Source organism: Cydia pomonella, chromosome 7 (genome assembly GCF_033807575.1).
Source record: "Cydia pomonella isolate Wapato2018A chromosome 7, ilCydPomo1, whole genome shotgun sequence".
In the NCBI taxonomy this organism is placed as follows: domain Eukaryota; kingdom Metazoa; phylum Arthropoda; class Insecta; order Lepidoptera; family Tortricidae; genus Cydia; species Cydia pomonella.
The window spans coordinates 17065027-17084526 of NC_084709.1; the positions used below are offsets into that span (position 1 = coordinate 17065027).

At 36.0% G+C, this 19500-nt stretch overlaps 2 protein-coding genes across 3 annotated transcripts; both read left to right on the forward strand.

Moving 5' to 3' along the window:
• Positions 1-10: 10 nt before the first annotated feature.
• On the forward strand, positions 11-10641 carry LOC133520016 (uncharacterized). 2 transcript variants are annotated; one of them, XM_061854260.1, is made up of 7 exons: positions 11-446; positions 6292-6394; positions 7157-7269; positions 8483-8683; positions 9133-9479; positions 9703-9826; positions 9953-10641. In XM_061854260.1, the coding sequence occupies exons 1-7, from the start codon at positions 240-242 to the stop codon at positions 10013-10015; spliced, it is 1158 nt and encodes a 385-aa protein (XP_061710244.1). In that variant the 5' UTR covers positions 11-239; the 3' UTR covers positions 10016-10641. The 2 variants fall into 2 exon arrangements, with proteins under 2 accessions (XP_061710244.1, XP_061710242.1); XM_061854258.1 differs by having other exon boundaries at positions 9703-10078.
• A 2936-nt stretch (positions 10642-13577) lies between these two features.
• LOC133520001 (translation initiation factor eIF-2B subunit gamma-like) lies at positions 13578-17757 on the forward strand. The gene is made up of 4 exons (XM_061854236.1): positions 13578-13978; positions 14448-15274; positions 16542-16771; positions 17563-17757. Exons 1-4 carry the CDS (start codon positions 13819-13821, stop codon positions 17723-17725), a joined length of 1380 nt encoding a protein of 459 aa, XP_061710220.1. The 5' UTR covers positions 13578-13818; the 3' UTR covers positions 17726-17757.
• The last annotated feature ends 1743 nt before the right edge of the window (positions 17758-19500 follow it).

Sequence of the window (19500 nt, forward strand, 5' to 3'; positions counted from 1 at the left end):
TCTGGTTAAGATTTTTTGAAAAAAACGGAGGCAATTATAATACCGAGGCCTTAATTATTAAATTTTTAAGGCACTTTAAAGTTTAGCTTCGCGAAAATATTAGTAATTTTTCTGCGAAACTACAGTCTGTCAAGCCATTTCCGTCAGTATTTTCTAGCGGCAAGCGGCAGATTTAAAAAATGTAGGCGTGAAGGGTAATCGTCTTATAGAAAATTTTAATGTAGCGCCTTTTTCTACTGATGAAATTGTGGATTTATATGATACTCTCAATTTATATGTTAAATATGAATAATATAATTTATATAATCAATAACATTTTCAAAAAAATTATAGCACCAAAACTAACGGAGGCCCAACTAATTAATGTCAGATTCGCAAGATTAAGAGTTCAGGTGGACCGCTTTACTAATAAAGCCAATGCATTTGATGTTGTCATGGCGTCACAGGTAAAATATGTGTCGTGTTACTTTACTTAGGGCCTGTTTCACAATGTCCAAGTAAAGTCCTGAATAAGCTACTTGCCACTTATCTGACGAATAAAGTCATCGTCGGCGTTTTACTATCTTCAAATAAGCTTAACTAGTCGATAAAGTCCTAATTTTTGGAGGAAGTTTTATCTGGGAGTTAATTTATTTGTTAATAAGCTATCCAATACTTGTACATTGTGCAACAGGCCCTTAATGAAGATCGTGTTAGATTAAATGAATAGCTTAAGGCCCCGTAGGTTCGTGTTCTTCTCTCACGTGCGCGTGAGCGAGATGGATGTGTTTGGGATCACGAATATCATGTTTTTTTTAATTTCTATTTTTGTTAGATTATAGATGCGTTTGACGAAGCTTGTTGCGGAATTTAAAAGTTGTTTTAGTGTTAATGTAGAATAAGTTTGTGGCGATGCTTGTGCGGATTACATTTGTGTTTTGACGAAGCATGTGGCGGATTGCATTTGTATTTGTATGTTAGTATAGATTCTCATTGCATCTTTTGTAATCATTTAATAAAATTATGGTTTTATTTGTTTTAAGTACTCAAAAATAAAAAAGTTTTTCTTGCAAAAATTTCATTTTTGGTACAAGCTTTTATCGCTGACTATACTTTTCTTTCCACACTTATCGAGACAATTCTAACAACCCCAACCACAGTTATTTTGCGTTGTTTTATCACAGAGTTCCCATGACCCCCTCCGATCCATCATCAGATCAGCTCCATGTCATCATAATTATTGCATTGTCATTGTCATCCGATTTAGATATGTATGCAAAATTTTAGCTCAATTGGAAATCGGAAATTTAGTTTCCTGGATTTGACCCACCTAACTAAGAAACAAACATACATAAAGCCTGAGCAGTAATATGATCACGCGCCATATTGCGGAATTACATTTTTCATATTAAGGTGGTTCGACTAGGTTACCCAAAGCTTAAACCTCACTAGATGGCGCCACAATTGCAAATTTTGAGTTTTAATTTTTTTGTGGAGTAGTCTTGGTATTTCTATACTGTAAATTATGTTTAGCGCACTCTTTAAATAAATATTGAACTATTACAACAAACATTGAACACTTCATTGTACAAAAACTACCCCTTAATGTCGACAGAATGTTTCTTGACTCTATTTCTAAGTATCACTCACACATTCAAACAGTCTTACTGGGATCCTTGTAGTAGACAATTTGGCACAGCGTGAGTAGGCTTCAATAGCGTTGCGGTATGTACGTGGAAATACATGCAAGAGGATGTGGGTTCGAGACTCATTAATTTTTTTTTTGTTATCAGTATTATCAAGTACCTATTATTAATAAATTATTTTATGAGAAATCTGAGCGTTTTCCATAAAAATATTAAAAATCTGATTCTCACACATCATGATATTTTTGGGTTCTTCCAACTCAAGAAACATTAATACTCTTCACTAGCATAATCAATCCTCGTGCTAAAAAAACCCGAAAATTTGTATTGAAATTTTAGTTTTACACTGAAATTTCTTTCACACTAAAATGTGACGTAATGGTATGGATATTTTAGGATATCTTTTTTTAATGCTAGGGTGGAGAAGATTCTAAGTAGAATGAACCTAAGAAAGTCCAAATTTGTAAGTCAGATTTTCCGGTATTTTTTTCAAAAAAGTAGGTAGGTACTATTTTACAGTAGAATTAAAAATAATATTACGATACATTTAATTAAATTACAGTGAGTTACAAAATTGCATGGCCTTCTATTTATAACCATTATAAAAAGAAATGAGATATTTACCATGTTTGTTTATATTATTGATTTCCCGATATTTTGACACAACTAGAAGTTTCACACAATGCCTAATAGAGATAGAAAATTATTTATTTATTTTATTTATCGTCAATTTCATTCAACGGATCACATCATATCCAATTTATGTGTTTATGTATTGCATTGTTTTCTACCTAGTTGGTTATTAAATTCTGTTACTGCAATAATCTTTATCTACATAAAATATACCAACGAAAGTTTAATAAAGTATATTATTAAAATGAAGTACACAAAATCAGGAATAACATATGACAATATCATTCATAATCGCCTCCTCTGGCTTTGACACAGGCCCTCAAACGACGAGGCCAGTCATCAATAGCGGCACGCACGATTGTCATGTCTAATTCCGTCACTGTCTTAACTATGGCCCGCTTGAGGGAGTTAAGATTTGTGTGGGGTTTAGCACAGGCTTTCTTCTCAATAACCTGCTATATGGCATAATCCAGGGGGTTAAGGTCCGGGCTGGAGGACGGCCAGTCTTCGTGGGCAATAAAGTCAATTTTGTTCCTTCGAAACCAGGCTTGAGTTGTTCTTGCCTTATGTGCAGGAGCTGAGTCCTGTTCAAAGATCCATGGCTGGTTTTGAAATAGGGTGTGGCTTAAGGGCTTCACTATTGGTTCGAGAACGGTTTCCAGTTTCCGGTTTTCACACCTTTTTCACAGAAATGAATCTGTGTTAGCCCTGAGTATGACACACCCAAAATCATGTTTGGCGGGTGCCCACATTTGTGCATCGCAATAGGGTTGTTTCCATCTACAAATCTTAGGGCATAATTGTATCCCAATAAATTCTTTTGGATTATAAGAACATGTTAAACTACTTTTAGGGGACCTGTAATGACCATATTTTTGTAAATATTGAATTTAAAATATCTTTTGGCACACGTCACGTGACCAAACTCGAAACGTCATTGAAGATTCTGATGACGTCACAACTCTCGGATTGACACTGTTGACAGTTAGGCGATTAACAACAAATGACAAATATCAGTTGACAGTTCGTATCTTCTACGTGTGTATGTAGTTATGTGTCAAACCATAAACTGTGACGTCAGACAATTTTCAAAGAGCGTTTTGGGCGCGAAAGCATCTGTCAAAATATATTTTGTTAATTTAACATATTTAAAGCCGTTTTTAGTATAAAAGCTGAATTTTAAGGCAACTTTTAGTTAATATAGAAAGTAATACAAGCGTTTCAAAAAATTGGAATACGATTCTCTTTTAGGCCCCAATTCATTATAGATACGACGAGATAAGCGTTATGTGTGGTATATAATTATAGCTCACAAATCCACCACATTATGTCATTTTTTATTTTTTCGGTAGCATTTGTTTTAACGGAAATAAAGAGGTTGCAAATCGAGTAACAGAACTTCAGAACAGATATCATTTGATATTTACCAGTCGCTTTTCGGTGAAGGAAAACATCGTGAGGAAACTGGACTAATCCCAACAAGGCTTAGTTTTACCCTCTGGGTTGGAAGGTCAGATGGCAGTGGCTTTCGTAAAAACTAGTGCCTACGCCAAATCTTGGGATTAGTTGTCAAAGCGGACCCCAAGCTCCATTGAGCCGTGGCAATATGCTGGGACAACGCTAGGAAGAAAGAAAGAAATCGAGTAACAGAACTTACTAGGTATAATAGTTATGATGTAAATGTCCATATCATGTTGGAGTCATATATGTATTAGCCAACTAATTATTCAAGATCAATACACTTAGCTCCCTTAGGTATTCGCCTAAGAACAATCTCGGGAAGAATTGAGTTTTATAAAAGTGAACTAGTTTCTAGGTCATATTTTCTATGAATTGGTCATTTTTGTAGACTCCAATTACAGTTACACTTTTCTTGGTTTTTCGCGGACCAGAATATCGATGATTTTTGTAACTTGATTTAGACGTTGCTATCATTTTCAAACCAAAAACACATAAAATCACAATTCAGAACATGCGGCAGCGTTGTTTTCTATCAAGTACCTCAAGCACCAGGGCGGCTACCGGGAAAATCGAAATTCGTCAATTTCGGGCATTTTTCTCTGTCACTCTAATTACGTCTTAGTGAGAGTAAAAGAGAAAGATCCCCGCAATTTGCGAATTTCGGTTTTCGCGGTAGGCCAGGTTCTGTCAAGTTTCAGCAGTGTTGCCAGGTGAGCGGAAGAGAATTATCGTACTTGAGTGTCAATATTATTGTACCGTTGAAAAAAATATCGTACGCCAATCAAAAAGGCAGCCCCTAAAAATGTCTAGCAAAATAAGTTTAAATTTCGAATTAATAATAAAAAAAATACAATTTTCGTCTAAATTGCGCAAAAAATCTGTTTATGTTTGTGTATTTTTGGGATAGACTCAAACGGTATACAGGAAATTGTGACATTTTAAACTTTAAACTTACACCAAGGAGCCGAACACCCAAAAGATACTAATTTTAGCCTATTTCTGAGAGAAAGTGTGATATTTTGCTTCAAATTACTAGACTTTTAAGGTGGCATCATCCAAGGGCTGAAATTATAGTACTTTAGTGTACGATAATGCTCTTTGAAACATTATGTCATACCGGGGCCCAAATTATCGTACATGTACGACAATTATCGTACGCCTGGTCACACTGAGTGTCAGTGTCGACAGAGTCAGCTAAAAACGCGTCAAACATCGCAACGTCGCGCCGATAGCCGCCCGAGGCATGGAGTGGCAACGTCGCAATGTATTTGTACACGACATTTGTCACACACACATGAGTAAAATTTATAAAAATATAACGTTGATTATTGCATGATTTCTGTATGAAACAAAGTTTTTCTATTAATTTAGCGCAAATGAATATTCGAAAGTAGATAGATGCGCAACTATTTATGTAATAATATTGTGTAATTAATTAATAAATAGCGATGGTTTTTTGTATGAAAATCGAACCACCTTAAACTGAACTGTCACCCTGTACATGAGAATAACAGCGCCCTCTTGACAATGATCATATACCTACTCGTATTTCTAGTCAGGGTTTACTAACAGGGCAAGTTAAATAAAAGCTTGTAAAAAGTTATCGCTGAGTTCCTTCAAAAATAAAAGTGCGCATTTTTAGAAGCAATTTTCATAACATGTGTGCATAATTTTTAAAGTGCGTTTTAGACCTCTGTCGTGATTTTTTCCTATCGAGCGTCCTAAGTCAAAAAAACAGGATTCGAATAGCTCAAATCCCTGGAGAAAATCCTCAAGATTACTAATTTAATTTGTAGCAACCGTATTGTTATATAAAAAAGCATTACGATTTTTCAGAAACCCCGCACTCTGAACCTACGGCACCTTAATTTGTGACCAGGGGCGTAGCTACCGCCGTATCTGCCGTATCAATTATACGGGGCCCCCGGGCCACGGGGGCCCCCAACGTGCGTTTTTGTGAGAAATCTTTACCCTTCCTAAGGGCCCCCAAACAAATTTTTATACGGGGCCCCGCCAAGGCACGCTACGCCACTGTTTGTGACGTTCCACGTGTAACCTTATGGCGGTCGGCGCTTAAGCTATTATTAACGACTTTCCAGTACTAATACCGTGCTGTATCTTAGGGTAAAGAGAAATAGGACCGGATTTATCCACACGACTCTGTTTTCCATGTCAAAAAAAAAAAATGCCGTGCTATGCGAAATAAGCGCCCACCGCTATAAGGTACCTTTACCCGTGTAACATTTGTTCCGAATTTTGTTCCATGTTGACACACAGGCCCATAAGAGAACATTAATTCGCTGTTTAACAAACATTTGTTTGTGTATCAAAGCTAAAGAAGAAAATTTTAAAGTAAAAGCCGTGTAATTAAGAAAAATATACCTAAAAATCTTTTGTTAACGTATTTGTGAGCCATACTATATTATTGCCTATTTGCCTGGCTTGTTATTATATTTTCTAGCTTAATAAGCTTAGTTGTTTCTTACGCAAAAATCTTACTTCATTCTTCTTACTTTTTCATTCTTAATTATTCTTAAATTTTTTATTTCGTAATTCTGTTCCATTTGTTTAGATGAGCGACTGCCAGGAAAATGTGACACAGATGCAATATAATGTCGAGACGATCAAAGAACGCATAGATGACCATTTAGCGCACCCAGCAGAAGATCCTGTTGGTACTTACCTTAAAAATTTTAAGGTTCCGTAGTCAACTAGGAAGACCCTTATAGTTTCACCATGTACGTCTGACTGTCCGTCCGCGGTTTTACTCCGTGATCGTTGGTGCTAGAAAGGTGCAATTTTGCAATACCTACATCAATCAATCATGGCGACAACATGGTAAAATAAAAAAATCATTTTTTTTTTGGTGCAGTCGTCATCAGATATATCGGAGCTGGCGAGGTGCTCAAAAATATCTGAGCATGCACCCTAACGCCTTGACAATAGTGGCGTGTTCAGATATTTGTGAGCACCTTGGCCGCTCCCATATATCTGATGGCGACTGAACCTCCCCTACACGTAATTTTTTTTCGCTTTAACCCTATGGTGTGGGGTGTCGTTGGATAATTCTTATAGGAGTACAAATAGTCTCCATCCATAATAAAACCTTTCATTGAAAACTATAGCTTGGTTAAGCCATCTTTCAATTACCTATCGCGAAAAGGGAAGACTCCATTGTTATTAAAAAGACATATAGAGCGCTGCGAAGGTACTACTCCCTTTTACTTGTAATGTATATATACGATACTTAATAACAGATAGATAGATAGCCCCCGTAACTACGGAACCCTACACTGAGCATGACCCGACATGCTCTTGGCCAGCTTCCAATTAATCCATAGTTCCAATATTTATCTTTAAAAATGGAATAATTGCTTACTCCTTACTAAAAGACAAGAGTTATTCTCACGTTATAATTAATAACAATAATCTTTCAGCTGTAGCTGCGATAAAAGAAGAGTTCGCGGATATGCAATTCAACCTAGTTGCTGCAAAGAATAACCAAATGGAACTAACAGGCATCCAGGAACAAACTGGTGCAGATCTTACTGTATGTTATTAGAATTATATGTATATACAATAAGCCAATGAGTTATGAAACTAAAATATTACTACGCTCAAGCAAAGAGTACTTAGTACATTAATTAATATATATACAACGGCAAGTACTTCGTGATTGTTGTAGGTGGCGCTAATTTTCAATATTTGTATTTCGAAGTAGCAAAAAAGTCATCGCATTTTCCGAATTAGCCCTTCCGTCATTAAAATGAGGACTATAGGTACATAACCAGACATTCGCAATGTCATCTACTTCGGAATTTTAAAGTCAGTTAAAACAGGAGGGAGAAACTGCAGCATTCGTGCATTCTCGGCTTCGTTCGGCTCGGCATTGCTCCAAGCAATTATTATGCCGGCTGTACACACTCGCCTCTCGCCTCTCGCCGAGAGTTTTGGGCGAGAAGCTCTCGACGAAAGCACACCATGTACACACTCGTGCACGTCATTTGAACAGAGGATATCGGCCACGATGGACCTAGAAACTGTTGCTGTCGTTTGTCTTTGTGCTGTTAGTTATTATAATTACTTACACATATATCATTAAAAAAAAAATTACTAAACCATGGCGAAAACGAAGGTGGTGGATGATTACTATGCATCGCAAAAGAACCCAGTAAGTATTCACATATCAAGGTTTTTTTAGTTACTGCTGCGAATCATGTTCATTTTGATAGCATTCTAAAGATTCCATCTCACGATCGTTGGACCACATTTTAACCGATAGCGAACACGTCTTTACACAAATACAGTAAGCGGGCAACTAAATGAACGAGTGTGTACATGCTTAGTCTCGTTTACCTCGCGAGAGCGGACGAGACCCTTTGACTCGGCCGCAAAAAACCGACACGCGGCCGAGGCGAACCGAGGCGAGAACCGAGCGGGCGAGACAAGGCGAGAGCATCATGTACACACTCGTTCTCGGTCGGTCTCGGGGTGTCTCGGCGAGTGTGTACAGCCGGCATTAGGGTTGGCACAACTTGACGTCCCGTTGCGTGCACAACCACAGATAAGATAATGATTTGAATTTTGACAACCCTAAATAGCTGATAGGGATAGTGCCATACATCAGAAAGGGCCAGCATGATTCGTCTCTGAATCGCTGTCAAACTTCGGTTTTGTAGGAAGTTTCTTTTCTGTACGATACTAGATACTACTATTACTTATTCTGTGGTTAAAATAAAATCAGTAAAATGTAATTATTCCAGAGAATTAAAAAAAGACTTGAAATGATCGGTCGAGTCAAAACTACTCGGGAGGAAGCCTTAGAAGCCCTGCAGTATAAAGCGAGAGTGGTTGACGTCAACGGTTTGTTATCTAGAGAGCAGCTCTGCGCTGTTGTCGGATTTCTGCAAGGAGAAATTCATAAGACAAAATATCACATTGAATCCGGGGAAATTAATTGGCAGGTACCTATACGATAACAATCCGTTCTTATGAAATAAAATAAAAATTAATGGATTATATGTGGTTCAATGAATTTAAAATTAATACATCCCGCGTTACGAACCCTTTCCAGCGTTTGTAGTAGACAGGATAAACACCGAGACGTCCGAGATGTATTTTAAATTAATTATACCCGATATAATCTTTAACGGATTATACCTATATTGATATTTTTTATATAGATCGCGGTAATCGAAGACAACCGTCGATAATATGTTATGCGACGAAGGCCAAAAATATGTGAAACACTCTTATTGCGCTACAAATATGAAATTGTGTTAGATATTTTTGCGGCTTTTGGGCCACAGAAAAAGAAGCCCTTGCCAAAGCTATAATATTATTTCGGCGCATTTTTTTCAGCCATTACGCACCGATTCTACGTGTGTAACGAAAACCTACTTGTTTTCCACAGGCCTGCATAGATGATTTTATTATGACAACCATGAATGAAAAATGTGACCGCGTGCAAGCTTTAACTTTGAATAACTCACTGCGCGACTATTATAGATCAATGAACGCTGTACTCAATACAATGCTTAATATTGTCGGCGATTACCCAGTAAATCTATTTAAGAAAAAATTGGACCGCGATGGAAATTGTTTATCATGCGGAACGCCTGCCGATACAAAAGTATCAGACAAATATATGGAGCTTGCAAGACGCATGATCAAGCGACAAGCTGCTGAAATAGATGATGACGAAATTCCGCCAAAACCATGTGTTCCTGGGCGGCCGATACCACACCCTGTGGATCCGAGGTATAAATTATAAATAATTCAAAGTGTAGTATTTTCTCGAAGATCAACTCGCACTTTTGACGCAGTGTTTATTAGCACAACTAGCTCCGCAGGGTAAAGCTTATAAGGGGAATAAGCACGAAGGATGAAAACACAACTCAAACTAATTACTACTAATTAGCATCTAATTACTACTTGTCAAAGACTTGGGAAAAATTAATAAATTTTTGTTCGTAATCCGCAGGGCATTAGTTTGCGAGCGGTACTGCGGAGCGTCTGTTAGCAAAACTGAAGAAAGTCTATCATCGTCATTAGGATTAGATGTTACGGACATAAACCCAACACATGTAACAGACATGCGAGGAAAGGTAAATGGTGATCGCAATCAATTGACAAGTTTGATAAATGGAAAGGAAGGCTTGAACAATATTGCTTTGGCCTATTGTTTTACTGGTAATTGTTACACATAATTAGATAATTCTTATTAATTTCAGGTACATTTGCCCTGCACACCGTGCACTCACTCCGAGGAAACTTTTTTTAAATATACTTTGTGATTAGTGCATAATAATCAAGTATTTAAGTGGGTACCTAACGGTGACCTATTTATTACCTACTCGTATAACAAAACATGGTAAAACATGGGTAAAATATTTTTCACCTCAGCCGCTCGAACAAGCAGACTTTCGTCACTCCAGGGAGTGAGGAAAGTGCGACTTTCATCACTCCAGGGAGCGAGACAAAGTACCTTTAATATGTTCTCACTACTGAGGTGAAAAGTTGTATGTCACACGAGAGTGATTCACAAAGTTATTTTACTTCTCGTGTTTTTGAGTATCAGATTAGAATCACTCACTTCGCTCGTGATCGTGATCAACACTCGCAAAAAAAACAACTTTCCTCTGTCGTTGCACAAATCACTATTGGATAATACTTGACTGTGGTCTGTCAGTAGGACATTCATTCATTCATTTGTTATTATTGTTTACTATTTTAACCCAATACCTATAGGTAATACTTAGACAATAATTTCATTACCGTGAATCTTATTTGTATTTTAGAGCGTTGTAATTTTAATTTTATTAAAATAAAGTAAAAGTTAAAAAATACATAACGTATAAAATTTCCAGTCCAGTAGCATATTTTATGCCAAGTTGGCAATACTGATCCAGCGGCAGGATGGATGTAACACAGATCATATAATACTGATGTAATAAGGTACTAATTACATTCACACTTCCCGAAATCAGTCCCGATTTCGGGCCTGAAAATCGTATTTCGTTTCACGGAATATCAGCACATCGTTAACAATATTTGAAATGTAAAAAAATTTTTGTCTTGAATTGCCATAAATGTTCCATGTTTGATATTTATGCATATGAAGCATTTTTTACATTTCAAATATTGTAAACGATGTGCTGATATTTGGTGAAAAGGAAAAATATTATTTCTAGGGCCCGAAATCGGATCTGATATCAGGCCTGATAATGTGTGTATGTAATTGACACTTAAGCCCTATAGAGGCTGTGCGAAAAGAGAAGAGTCGTGGAATGGTTGGAGCCTAATACATTCCACGACTCTTCTCTTTCCGAACAGATTCTAGCGAAAACTTGACAATAAGCTGTTTAAAGCATAGTATGTATAAAGGTCTTCCGGTTCGAGCGCAATCTTGATTATCGCGCCTCGGGATTAATTACTTTGTTTTTTGCTCATTAATATTGTTTAAAGTGTAATATCGATAGCTTATTACATATACAGTAAACTAATGTAGTAGTGTGCAGTGAATGAAGAATTAATTTTGAAACGCGTTTAACACCATTTTGTAGTCAACGGCCGGTAGTGTACGTGATGTGGTGATACTAGTAAAATCCAGCTATCGCTTTACAAGTGCTGATTAAATCACCGTACAAGTTTAGTCGTATCTCAAGCTCATAATACCTTGATACTGGCGAATTATAAAAGAAGAAGATAATAAAATCACCGTACACTATCTTGTATTAACCGTACAAAGTTCCGAATTCCTTGATACTGGCAAAATATTCCCACTGGACTGAAGCCATATTTTATTAAAAGAAGTGAATAGTATTATAAAACTATGGTTTTAAATATGTGCTAGTGCTGCAGTAATACCCCCTATTAGAGTGACAGAGAAAGATGCCCGCAATTTGCGAACTTCGGTGTTTGCGGTAGGCTCTGAATGGTATACTGCGACCTAGTCCCCTCGACCGACTGGACTGGATTTCTTTCGATCGACCGACCTAAACCTCCAGCGATATCAACTTGCCCCCCCCCCCCCCCCCCCCAACTAGTTCACTGGCTGGCTACGCCCTTTTTTCTTTATACCTACTACGTATACGGCCCGCCTAATGGGAAACAGTCTCCGTAGCATATGTACGCCTGCAACTCCAGAAGAACATGCGTACATAAAGTCTTATACAAAATGTATTTACCAGGCAAAAGGTGATATGCCACCACATAGTACATCATTTACCATAGTCAGTTTTTAACTCTAAATCTCCTAAGTAAGAGGACAAGTCTTTAAAGGGAACTTTTAAGACTACGCAAATTCCCTAGTTATAGGTTGAACACAATAATAATTTTATTACATGATACGACAACACCACTAACCGGGCTAAGGGCAGAACAATTCCCACATAGTCAAACTTCTAACAAGGCGTTGGGATAGTGTCATCCCACATTTTAATTCTGGTGATACCTATTACAAAAATGTAGAATATTTAGCAAATTATCAGATTAGATAACCTTACAACACTCAAAATCTACGAAATATTAAAAATTTGTCGCAACTATATGCTTTTATTTCTCTGAAATTAAGTAGTGTTCGGTTTTCGTCAGACCCCACCGTAATTACTGCTCAAGTGAATGCAAACGACTGCCAAAGAAACATTGTTGGATTTAGAAGCGTGTTGTAAATGAAGATCATATAATAATATTTTCAGGGATCGATATAATGCTTTATAGGTTATAAGGTTTGGAGCTAAAACCCGACCATAGTAAACGATATATTATATGGGTGGCTCTGCCTGGTAAAGGGTTAAAAAATGTAGGCGCGAAGAGTTAACTTCCCATTTTCCCATAGAAAATTTGAATTTCACGCCTTTTCAGCTGTCAAGTTGGGTGTGTTTAAGTATATCCAACATCTTAACTTCTGTGACTGTCAAATGACTATAAATTGTAAAGATACGTTCGAATCTTACTTAAATTATATTGCGCATAGCTGTAATTCTTTAATTCAGTATAATTCATCTACGTATTTATCACATAATTATGTTTTCTTACAATAATAATTATCAAAAAGCAATGTAGGTATAAGACAAAATATTGCAGAATCTAAACGCACACTATAATGTCAGCCACAGCCACTATAGTCTATTTTTTATCCCGTAGACTAAAATGACATTTCATGTGTTGCTAGTTTTATACGTCTTATAAATAGTGATGTGCTACAACCGGTACTAACCGAAAATAAACTATTGGGAGGTACTTATATAGGTGATGGCACTTCATATTCACATTTGTTTTTTGCCTCTGTGTTCACATATTTGTACACATTTACTATCATAAATTTCTCGCCTTGGCTGAGGGGTTTAACTTTTCGTTTTTTCCGAGGCGATAACACTTCTTCGCCGCGTCATGCGACGAGGTAGATGGGCGATTAGGATCCATGTATATGTAAACTAAACTTAACAATAATGCAGCAAACGTAACAAAATAATAACTAACTAAAATCAACAAACGTCACAAAAAAATTCAACAAAAACGTACTGATCACATTCGATTCACTATACGAGTAAAGTAACGAATACATAACGAATACGAATGTCGAATACGTAAACCAAAAATACCAAAATGGCGTTGCGTCAAATTGGCGATACGTCAATGTCATTTTTTAAATGCTTGAGTAGATTAGTAGTGAGTAGATTTTATTTATTGTTTATTTCCTATCATATAGTGAGTAGATGTCATTTATTGTTTATCTTGAATCTAAAATTAATTTAATATTTATCGGTTATTGACAAACCGAAATCAAAGATCAGCACTGTTTGTTTTAAGCTGGTCACATTATTTCTACGTTTGACATTTGTGGACTTTGTGGTTGTCATTTTAGTCTACGGAATAAAAGAAGATTATACACGTACTTATGTTGTCATTTGCATTGTTGTAAGACGAAAGTGGATTTTAGCATTATCGGCAATGAAAATTTAAATATATTTCTTTGCCATTAATAATCTAAAGACCATTTGCACATGCCTCGCATATTTGTAACATATTAACATTTATTATCACTAAAATAAAGTTATTTAAAAAAATAACCTATAAGAAGTGATTTCGTGTGAAAATGCACAAGTATCCAGAATTTCAAGCTGTAGTCTTGGCAGCGGGCAGAGGTTCTCGCCTGCCAGACGTTGGTGGTTCTGTATCGAAATGCCTACTTCCAGTTGGACCGTATCCTGTGCTATGGTATTCTTTGCATTTGTTGGAGAAAATGGGCTTCCAAGGTAAGATCACACAATCAGTAATAAATAATTTTACAAATACACTTCATGAAAATGAAATAACCGATGAGTATTTTTCATAGCACAACCAATTGTATGATGTTATTTTACCTAATGTATTAAGTTTCATAAATATTTCTTGCAATACAATATGATTAATTCAGCTACATTAATCTTTAAGAATACTGTGTGTTTTGTGACACAGTATATTTTTAAAATTTAGCACCAATTAAATGTTTTAAAATTATGTCTAAATAATATTTCTATTTAACCTAACGGTCAATATTTATAAAAATACATGACTCAAGCCTCACCACTTCCTTAATGTCCTAAAACTTCTGCATAAGAAAAAAATACATAAGGATGATATAGCATGGTCATTTTTGCCATATAATTTCTAAATGTACCCTATAAAAGATTAAAGTATATAAGTACAGAAAATTTTCTCACAATATTACTGTCTCCATTACAGAAACATTAGTTGTGGTGCTGGATGAAGACAATTCCAACATCCTTAATGCTTTAGAAAGGTGCCCACTAAAGATCAAATATGAACTCATAGTCATACCGTCAGATGATGACTGGGGCACAGCGGACACCCTCAAACACATCAGCAGCAGAGTCGTCACAGACCTCTTAGTTATTTCCGGGGATCTCATCACTAATATAAACCTCAATGAAGTGTTGAACCTGTACAGAAAGCATGATGCAGCACTCACGGCACTTTATTTCAACAATGGGCCTGAAGAGTGGATTGAACTGCCAGGTCCTAAAACTAAGGCTAAGCCTGACAGAGACTTAGTTTGCATAGATAAAGAAACCCAGAGGCTTGTTTTTGTAGCCAGCGCTAGTGACTTTGAAGATAATGTGACTTTACCGAGACTCATCATAAAAAAATTTAGTTCAATTAGTATGTACAGCAGGCTGCTAGATGCTCATGTCTATGTGATGAAGCATTGGGTGGTGAATTACTTAGTGGAGTCCAATAAGTTTATTTCACTAAAGGGGGAACTGGTACCACACATTGTTAAAAAACAACTAAGCAAGCCCAAAAATCCATCAGATAAGAAGGGATTTTCTGAGAAAAACCTTGATATATCTAAAGATATATTCGACTATGCAGTAGAACATGGGTATGAGAGCCAGATCCGAGACATGTCCCATTACAATGACCATGAGCTTGGAACAAAAGGTGTCTATTACAATGACCTACTTAGATGCTATGCACATATTGCAGAGAAGAACACTTATGGTATTCGCATTAACACACTTTCAGCATTTTATTTATCAAACAACAAGGTATGTGTTTTCTTCTTCCTAGCATTTGTCCCCGCTTATTGCTATTGCTCATGAGAGCCTGGGGTCAGCTTGGCAACAAATTCCATGAATTGGCGTAGGCACAAATTTTTACAAAAGTGACTTTTACAAGAGTGAGTCACTTTTGTAAAAAATTCCGACTCAGAGGGGAAACTAGGCCTTATTGGGATTAGTCCGATTTCCTTACAATGTTTTCCTCCACTGAAAGGCGACTAGTAAATATGAAATGATAATCTCTTTCTATGTCTGAATATCTCTTTGATACAAGCCGATTGAAAGGATCGAGGTATATGTATTAATATTTTTAAGCTAATTAAGGCTTATGTTTTGGGAACAAAATATTAATGCTCATCCTACATATAAATAGATTTAAAATTGAAACCCAGAACTATTAATAATTGCAGGCAAATTCGCTACAAACTAGACATTAGTGGACTTATACTAAACAACTAAAATGGGATGTAGCTACAGTAATGGCAAATCTATCATATTTTTTCAGATACATTTTCTTAATTTTTTTAATGGTTTCTCATAAACAAAATTTACATACAGGGGTGTATGAAAATGACAATTCGATCAAACTAGGGTTATATTTTAACCCTTATCACATGTATAAAACATATTTTGTTTAAATTTGAACTTTAATAGCTGTCAATTGCATTAAATTTTACAACTGCCATGTATGGTTGCGTATGCGGTAAAGGGTTAAAATAATTAGTTTGCCTGAGTTTTCAGTTTTCGCGATAGCCTGGTGGGTATTAAATTGTAAAGCACCTAATGATGTGATGTAATTTTCAAACCAGAGGCTAATGAAGTGAATAGTACTTACATTTAGTAGCAAATGTATGAACTCATACTGACTAATCGTAATCAATATGTAAACTGGGCCTAAGGCAAGTGTACCGGCTCGTAAGGTCCTTATCAGATAAAAATTAATCATTGATTATCTCCAAAATGGAGTTAAGTAATTAGAATACCGGTGTCATTAAGAAAGTTACTTAATTTAAGCTTGGGATGCACCCTTGAAATTAACGGAAATAAAAAACAGCAGCAGCAGTGAGACGTATATAGGCTGAATTATTATTATTATTTTTTTTTTAAACACGGTGTATATATGGTCGTGATGGTGATACAATCATTATTTACTTGATATAAAGTCTAATTTCACTTTTTGAATGAATGCCTGCAAAAAATAGCAGTATAATATATTTTTTGCAGCTAATGTAAGTTAATGTTTCTTTTATTTCAGATACTCTCAAAATGGGAAGAGCTGACTGGTTCTCCTTTAACTGAAAGATTATATCCAACCAGCGAAGTTAAAACGAGGCAAATAGATGAAACCTCCATAGTCGGAGACAAGAGTGTTGTCAGTGAAAAGACTTCAATTAAAAACACCATTATTGGCGCCAACTGTACTATTGATAACAAAGTTAGATTGACTAACTGTATATTGATGAATAATGTTGTAATTAAGGAAGGGTGAGTTGTATTATACATATGCTTAATAAAAGTAAGTAGATAAGTTAATCTTTGAGGTTGAAAGATATATTTTTGTTACTTACAAACAATAGATTACATATTGTGAGTATGAGACCGAAGTAGTTATGTTAATAAAGAGCTTTTACTTCCATATAATGCCAAGCTTCATCTTTTGTTCTATATGGCGCTATTTATTATGTTTTCATATGAAACTGATCTAGAAAGTTATAATTCTGGAAGCCAATCCAATAACCAAGATTTTGTACACAGACATTACCTTTATTGGGAATTCTTTCCAACAGGTAAAATTTAAATATAGCTATCTCTATAGTTCGGTTTTTTATTGTTAGAAAGAAGGTAAGCAAGCGATTTTGATGTCTTTGTATTAAAAAACACTTTTGTAAAATAATTCACAGCAAATATGTAATAATTATAAATCATGTACGATTATTTACTGACTTTTGCTTTCAAAAGTAATATAAACGAATATAAAAAGACACGTCAAGATTGTTTACCTTTTTACTAATGCCAAAAATAGAAGTGGATTGACAAAGAAAACTTTGTAGCCACGGTAAATTTACTACCATCTTTCGACACATGATTAAAACTTTTAGAACGCCATTTGACTTTGAACCTTATTCTTTCACTGTATGTGTTAAATTTGTTAAATATCAAATAGTGGCGCCATCTAATAGATCCTAGGCAAAAGGTATGGCGGCATCGCTGTGCGATAATGCCAGTCTTGTAATGCTGCATCATACAAATTGTTTTGACATTACTTTTATTTCCAGTTGCGTCCTCCAAGACTGCGTAGTGTACACAGGCGCTAACGTCCAGCCCGGCTGCAGCCTCACATACTGCCTCGTCGGCCCCCACCACATCGTACCTGAGTCCACCACCAGCAACCATCAGATCCTTACCGAAACTACTGACAATATGATAACGCTTGGTTAGATTTATTTGGAATTATATTTGTTATATTGTAACGGTTTTTTTTTGTACGCTGGTGTTGAACAACTCGCGTTCCTTCGTTCCATAGATGAAAGCATGTAACTTCATAATGCCGAAATCCTGTAACTGCAATAATGAAAATAATAAATAGTGTCAAGCATTGACATATATCTAAAGACACTTACGGACAATAAGAATGGGGTCAGTACAGCAGTGTCACGCACGGGAATTCGAGCCAATCGTGCAGTCTAACGCTGCAACGCGATTGGTTGACGAGTTCGCATCACGCGCGCGAATGGTCGTAACTAGTTGCGCTGGACTGCACGATTGGCTTGAATTCGTGAGTGACACCACTAAACTAGCACCATTCTTAGTGCTCGTAAAGTCCCAGCCATATATATATATATATATCTCTGTGATGATAAGGGACTCATTCTAGTTTAAGGTGCTGCTCGAAAATACCCTTCACTTTTTTTATTAAAAAAGTTGTACCCGAAAGCTCGCTTCACTATTTGTTAGAATATAAGCTCGGGTATTAGAGCTATATGCCCAGTTTTGGCTTTTGTTGCCATTTTATTTGCTCAGGCGCTTTACATATAGCCTACAACGATTAAAAGCAAACAATATAAAAACTTCTCACACGCATAAAATTACAGATGATGTAAATTACACAAATACATTTCGTCTTAGAATAAACTTTCAAGTGTGCTAAAATCAAAACACAAGTAAAAAAAAAAACATAAGAAACTTCTTGATGTAAATTAGAATAGACATTTTCACTTTAATTGTATAAAATTTAATCGTAGTCGTAATAACATAACAAAACAAAGGATAGAGAGTGGGTTTTATTGCCCATAGCAATCTAAGTATATCTTTTCGTAATATGATTTTTTTACATAGAATTCATGAGAAATTAGATAGGTAAGCTAACTTTGCACCAAGTTGAACAGAACAAAGTTAGAGAATGTGTAAACGTTATATTTTCATAGAATTTTGTCATGAATGACATCGCCCCACTCAAAGAATACAGTAAGTATATAGGTAGTCCAACTTGTCACTGGTATAGCTCGGTCAGACTATGCAGCTTGAGAATAAGGATCTCTGTTTCGTTGGAATTATGGACCTATTTATGGATTTGGTGATAGGTCTGTAGAAGCCTTATGCATGCTAAGCTTGTCTACTAAAATAACTTTCATGAAGTTTGGGTAGACTTCGTATTCTTTTCCACCGTCTCTCAGTGGATAAAATAAAACTTTGCGCTAACATTTGGATTCATTATCAATTTCAAGAGTTTAATTCGGGTAAATTTGTAATTTACTTACCTACAACTACATCAATGTGTCATTTTACATAAATTAAGAAATGTTAGCAGGAAAGTATTTTTTTGTTTCATAGTTTGAAATAGATTTAAACAGGTTGTAGACCTGTTTATTGACTCAGAAAGTGCTCATGTTAGTGATAAAAGACCAGCCTAGTACCTACCTAATAAGTGTACTCGCACTACCTAATCCTTACATTCTAAAATGGATTACAGTCTCATCTTGACTCACTATTCCGTGACCTGAAAGTAAATACGTTTTTGTGCACTAACAATTAGAGTGTTAAGCTACTTATCATAAAGTCTAAATTTCCTTAACAAATTAATAGCGCTTGCTACTTTTCTTTTCCCAGCTCCTAGGTTATCGCACGACTCTGCCATCAACAAGGAAGTGTGATGACCCTAATCAGGAGCACTTCGTTTCCCGAATGCTGTGCAAGGCTTAATGCACTTTCAATGG